This window comes from Poecilia reticulata, chromosome 2 (assembly GCF_904066995.2).
Source record: "Poecilia reticulata chromosome 2, P_reticulata-male-v2, whole genome shotgun sequence".
Taxonomy (NCBI): Eukaryota; Metazoa; Chordata; class Actinopteri; order Cyprinodontiformes; family Poeciliidae; genus Poecilia; species Poecilia reticulata.
In genome coordinates, this window is record NC_088831.1 from 23,044,932 (window position 1) to 23,051,458 (window position 6,527).

Genomic DNA, 6,527 nt, shown 5'->3' on the forward strand with positions numbered 1-6,527 from the left:
GAAACATTTACACTAAATGTCAGACAATGAGGATGAAAGTATTATGTAAAATATTACAAGTCAAGATAATTTCTAAAGTCTGTTAACAAGGAAGTTCAAAATGCTTTAGACCATATACATAACACAGTAATCAATCACAAAATACCAAGAAACATATTTTGTGCATAATAATCCACATGAAGAACCAACTGGTGTCTTTTTATGTGCTTTAATACTTCAGTAAGTGTCTTGTTTACATTGCAAACTTACTTAAAAACGTCACAGAGGAAATTATGTTCATGAGTTTGACAGAGATCAGAGATCGCCATCTGGTGGAGTCTGTAGTGACTGCACTAAGGAAATGACATGAAAACTGATGCATGGCTAGATGTGACTAGAGATGCCATACACGAATAAACAAGTGAAGCTAAAGAAAATCACCACTTTATGCAGAAAAACATATTCTGCCTGTATCAGTTGGTGTTTTAATAAATTTAAATATTAAGTAATTTATTTATGTTGAGTATTATCCTGTTGGTTTTAGAAAACAATGAAGAGCATTCTTGTTCAAGAAGTAAAACTTAAAAATACGTTGATATGCAGACAATTAACTCTTACTCCATCTAACCCAGGCTGTATTTTGCTTAAAGTTATGCTCACTCTCAAGCAATGTACTGTGTTTGAGAGTGATGGTATATGTAAGAGAGTTTGAAAGTATACGGGTGTGAGAAAGTTTGATAAGAGAGTTTGATGGTATCTGTAAGAGAGTTCGACAAGAGAGTTTGATAGAGTTTGATGATTATAAGAGAGTTTAATGGTATATAAGAGAGTTTATAAGTTTTGGCCCTGGGGCATCTCATATCAGTGCTGTAGTTGATTTGCATTTGTATGGCTTCCAGGAACTTCTTTTAAATATGAAAGCCTCTCCTAGGCCGAAGGAGGATGGTGTGATAGGTCAACACTGAGACACAAAGTACATGTCAGCTATGTTAGCAGTTCCTACAGTTTCCCATTCTGACAAAAGACTGATAGCCCTCAGTCTCAAAGCTCATGGCAGCGCTACGTGTCAGTAACTGACGAAAATCCCCCTTTTCATGCAGTGTGTGTTATTTTTAATCAACACCATTTATCCCATCTTCATTTGTTTTCCTGTTTATTTTTGATAAATGTTTTTATCTTACGTGAATATTTTTTTCTTCCTGACATGAATAATGATTATGGGAGTTTTATTGAAAGGCTGATCAAAATGATCCTTGGTCATTTTGCTTGGCTAATGACCAAGAATGTCTATATGCTGAAAAAACAAATGCCTATTGCGATCTTACACAATTTTCTTGAAACTTAACATTTTTCCAGACACCCTGGGTTTTCATATTTTCTTACCACCTTGTTCTAATATTTTTATGTTTTTATTATTATGACTATGTACAATTTTATTATAAGTGATTTTTCAATCAGAAGAGAGGAAGTGAAGTGGCGAAATTTGATACGTAAGTCGGTATTCTTATTTTATAGACATTGTTTGACGTCTGTTTAATTTCCTTTTGCAAAATGCATGTTAGCAGTTTTAAGGCACATAGTGCAAGAAGAGCGTGAATCTGAAAGGTCAGATAAGGTAGGTGATAAGTTACCACAGAATGCAAGATAGGTTCATAGATGTCTATGCTTTAAGTTGGTTTTTTTCTGTTACTGACTGAAGTTTTCCCCATGTTATTTCTTTTAAATATATTTATGTGTGTGTAGATGTGTGTGTGTGTGAAGACAGGATGTGGTTTTCACTGAAGTGTATAAAGAATTATGTAAAGCTGCACTTCTTGGTCTTCTGCTCGTCTGTCTCCCAGCGACAGAGCATTGAACGTTCAGGCCTTCAAAATAAAACATTTAAAGACAAAAGATCGATCTTTGTTATTTTATAACAGTTATTTAAGAATTTCCATTGCAAGTTCTGCATTTGCTCTCCTGACAAGCTTCTCTGTGGATTCTCTAAGTTGACCACCTGACAAGTTTCTCCACAAGTTCTTCTGTTGGGTCTCCAGGGTTCCTCTGAATATCTCCGGTTCCTTCACTGTAAGCCTCCAGGATTCCTCTGCTACTCCATCTTTCAAACCTCCAGTGCTGCCAGAATCGTGGTCATCTTCTACAGGTCATCTTCTACAACTTCTTCTAAAGCCCCTGCATGTCCAGTAGGTTATTTTGAGATCTCTTTGCTGCTTCTGAAGTCCATTTGAACTCTGTGTCTCCTGACAACCTTCTTTGCCACTTGGTCACCCAGCCAAACTCTGGACGACCACCAGGTCACACATTTGAACTCTGGTCTTTATTTGTGTTGTTGTGTCTCTGGGTCTTGATTCAGCTCCCTTGTGTTTAGTCTCCCGTCCATCAGGTTACTCAACCTGTACTCTGCCAAATATTTTCCTCATTTGCCTCTGATTAGCTCATCTGATTACTCTGTCAGTTTCACTTCTGCCTCGGTAGATAAAATGATTCAACCTGCAACTTTCTGATGAAAAACCAAGTTTCAGAGTTCATATAGTTCTGTTTTCACTGCAGATAAGACAGTCAAACCAATGGAGGAAATGTATCATAATGATGATTCTGTCTGCAACATTTCAGTTGTAAATGACAGAGGTAAGAATGACCTGAGAGAGAAAAACACAAATGTATTTTGCTAATATTATCCAGGAGAAATTAATTTTCTTAAAATAATTTGTCTTTAAGGTAGCAGCTCTAAGAAGAGGCTCTATGTGGTTATTATCTCTTTGGGGATCCTGAGTGTTGGCCTCCTTACTGGACTCATCAGACTTGGTTTCCACAGTGAGTTTTGCTGTCATACATTTATCTCTCACCTTGTCCTGCTTTATTTTTAAGGCACAAAACATGGCTTGAAATAAGCTTATTTAAAGAGAAGGAATAATTTCATAAATTAATAAAATCACAACAATACATCATGAGCTTTGGGTCATGACCGAAAGAACGAGATCACAGATACAAGCGTCCGAGATGGGTTTTCTCCGCAGGGTGGCTGGGTTCTCCCTTAGAGATAGGGTGAGGAGCTCGGTCATCCGGGAGGGACTCAGAGTAGAGCCGCTGCTCCTCCACGTCGAGAGGAGCCAGTTGAGGTGGCTCTGGCATCTGGTCAGGATGCCTCCTGGACGCCTCCTTGGTGAGGTGTTCCGGGCACGTCCGACCGGGAGGAGGCCTCGGGGAAGACCCAGGACACGCAGGAGGAACTATGTCTCTCGGGTGGCCTGGGAACGCCTTGGGATTCCCCCGGAGGAGCTGGAAGAAGTGGCTGGGGAGAAGGAAGTCTGGGCCTCCCTTCTGAAGCTGCTGCCCCCCGACCCGACCCCGGATAAGCGGAATAAAATGGATGGATGGATGGACAACAATACAGTGGCTTATGAAAGTATTCATGTCTCTTGAACTTTTCCATAGTTTACTATATTACATCCACAAAAATTAATATTTCATTGGAGTTTTATGTGAGACCAACACAATGTGGTATTACCATTATGAAGTAGAAAGAAAATTATTTCTGATTCAAAACAATTTTTATATAAAAAAAACTGAAAAGTGTGGCGTGCAAAACTATTCAGCGCCACTGGGACAATACTTTGTGGAATCAGCTTTTGCTGCAAGTCTTTTAGGATTTGTCTCTACCAGCTTTGGGGAGTTCAGAGTGATGTTCAGGGTTAGTTCTGCACCACACTCAGAGTTTTGCATTTTGGCAAAAGTTGAATTTCGGTCTCATCTGACCATCAAGCATTTGCTGTTCCCCAGTACAGCTTCTGGCAAACTGCAAACTGGACTTCTTACGGTTTTCTTTTAACAATGGTTTTCTTTTTGCCACTCTTCCATAAGGACCACATATGTACAGTGATGACTAGTAGCTGTCCTGTGGACAGATTCCCCAACCTGAGTTGTGGATCTCTGCATTTCACCAGAGTCACCAGGGGCCAGTTGGCTGCATCTCTGATCAGAGCTCTGCTTGTTCGGCCTGTAAGTTTAGGTGGACGGCCTTGTCTTGGTCGGGTTACAGTTCTGCTGTACTCTCTCCATTTCCAGATTGAACAGTGCTCTGCTCAAAGCTTGGGAAATCTTTTTATAGCCTAAACCTGCTTTAAACTTCTCCACAACTTTCTCCCTGACCTGTCCTGTGTGTTCCTTGGACTTCATGATGCCGTTTGCTCCCCAATATTCTCTTGACCTCTGAGGCGTCACAGAGCAGCTGGATTCGTACTGAGATCAGATCAGATACATGGACTCTAGTGGTTAGCAGTCATCAGGCAACTTCTGAAGGCAATTAGTTGCACTCAGAGAAAAAGGGGGTTGAATACTTTTTTATTTGTTAAATGTTTTGAATGGTGTATAATGTACTTTCTACTTCACAGTTGTAAACCACTTTTGTGGTTGTAATGTGACAAAATATGGAGAAGTTCAAAGGGTATGAATACTTTACAAGTGTTTAGGAAAATTATTTTTCGTTTTGATGAAGGTAGATACGTTGACTCAGAGAAATGTCCATTTGTCTTTAGATATTTTATTTAGAAAATTAGATTACGTCTCAGAGATCGGTGTGTTTGAGAAAGATAAAGAAGTTAAACTTAACACGCAATTCTCCCTTCATATCTATTCAGTCATGTACACACTGCCTACCACCCAGCTCTCTCCTGTAGAGAGTTTCTCTGCATCTCTGGTTAATTAATATCTTTGTTCCTAAATCAAACTCGGTTCAAAGGAGTTTCGGTGGAAAGTAGAAAAACATTTCTAAAACCTTCATTATCAGTTTATTCTTCCCAGTAAATAAGCCAAAGTTTTATTTTCCAATACATAAGTCACTGTATTTCCTTGGAATTAAATGAAAGTTTTAGCAGATTCTCTGATGATTCATTTTTTTCTGTAACAAAACCCTTTGAAAATGAGTGACTTGCTTATAAAATGTTTTATCATCAAAGTCCAGAGTGGTGAGTCTGTTGACCATTTTTTAAACAAGTAAACATTTTATCAGGCTTAAACAAACATGTTTTGCATTTCTGATATATTTTACCTTAATGATTTCAGCTCATGCATTATCCAGCTCGGCAGCAGGTCTCTCAAAAGACAATCTGACTGACCGTCTACAGACCAGTAATGACCAGCTTTCTGTCATGACTAAACAAAGAGACCAATTGAATGCAACACTCTTGGAATTGTCTAATGAAGTGACCAGGCTTCAGAGTTTGTCAAGTAAGTCCTCATGTGTTTGTAAGGACAGTATATTCATAGACTTAATATCCAATGCAGGCTTTGGTTTAAGTTGGTTTTAAAGGATCTACTTATAGTTCATATTTTAATGTCTAGTCAAATGACTGATGAAGCAAAATTACTCTGTAAAATCTAACTGATTTTGAAAACAATGTTTTCTTCTAACAATAACTAAAGTTACCAAAGTTTTTTCTTAAATTAAGCTAATTGCTTTTTGGATGTTTTAAAACCTGTCCTGCAGGATGGAGCGTGTTCAGAGGTTCTTGTTATCTCCTCTCTGAAACATCTGGCTCCTGGTATGAAGGCAGAGCGGACTGCAGGAAGAGAGGAGGAGATCTGGTGGTGATAGATGATGATGATGAACAGGTGACGTGATCTTTCAGTGAGAGATTATTAATGTATGTTTGCAAATCAGATTATTACTTTCCTATGTGCTTTAATATAAAGATTGTACAACAAAATGTTTTCATAATGGCTCTAGCATTTGAATACAATCTAAAGTCATTTCCAATGTAGTTGCATATTTTAAATGTGTTACACATACACCGTTTTTGTTGGATCGTTTACACGAATATTTTCTAATTACGATCTGTGTTTGCACAGTACCGGCACACATCGAAAACCTATAATGCTCTCGCTGCGCCTAGTTGGTGCTAGGTTCCTTGAAACTTTGAAAGTGCGCATGTGTTTAAAAAAGTTATACTTGAAGGCATGTGCATTCGCGTTTCCCCATCAGGTACCGTTCTCCCATAGATTGGGAGAAAACATGCATTGTGTGCGTCTGATTAGGGCGCATGCAGTTGGAAAAAGTGGGATAACTTTGCTGAAACACCTTGTTTGAGCTTTCATGGTGTCCATAGCGAGCCCGGACTGGAAGCTGTTTATTGTTTTTACCTTGGAATGGCCAACAGTCTGTTATTCCTATATCAATTTGATAAAATAGAAGTTCCCCCATGTCCCATATCCGTGTCCTCCATTACCTTTTTCAGCAGTTAAAACAGTTTAATCCGTTGCTAACAAGTCATAACCTGTTTTTCCGAGCCATCTTCAAATGCAACATGAAAGCTGAGACGCTCGCGCTGGGTTTACACCTGTGAGGCAGCGGAGACCTGCTGCTGCTGCTGCGCAGGTGTGTTAGAATCATGGCAGCAAACCAGCAAAACGCAAATAACTGCACAGTTTTTTCCCCGAACTAACCGACTGAGTTGAGTAAAGCTGTTGGATGCAGGTGATGATAGCATCCAACAGCTTACTCTACTGTTTATTCATCATCCATAAAGCTGTATGGATAGCTTAACGTGCTA

At 39.1% G+C, this 6,527-nt stretch overlaps 1 protein-coding gene across 1 annotated transcript; it reads left to right on the forward strand.

The window, feature by feature from the left end:
- Window positions 1-251: 251 nt before the first annotated feature.
- Window positions 252-5,730, forward strand: LOC103480494 (killer cell lectin-like receptor subfamily B member 1C). The gene is made up of 5 exons (XM_081613668.1): window positions 252-2,162; window positions 2,530-2,607; window positions 2,698-2,793; window positions 5,041-5,205; window positions 5,465-5,730. The coding sequence occupies exons 1-5, from the start codon at window positions 2,156-2,158 to the stop codon at window positions 5,596-5,598; spliced, it is 480 nt and encodes a 159-aa protein (XP_081469794.1). The 5' UTR covers window positions 252-2,155; the 3' UTR covers window positions 5,599-5,730.
- Window positions 5,731-6,527: the final 797 nt, after the last annotated feature.

Coding starts and splice junctions, on each gene's coding strand:
- LOC103480494 (XM_081613668.1), top strand. Junction 2,794..5,040: donor CATCAGACTTGGTTTCCACA/GTGAGTTTTGCT, acceptor TAATGATTTCAG/CTCATGCATTATCCAGCTCG. Junction 5,206..5,464: donor CAGGCTTCAGAGTTTGTCAA/GTAAGTCCTCAT, acceptor CCTGTCCTGCAG/GATGGAGCGTGTTCAGAGGT.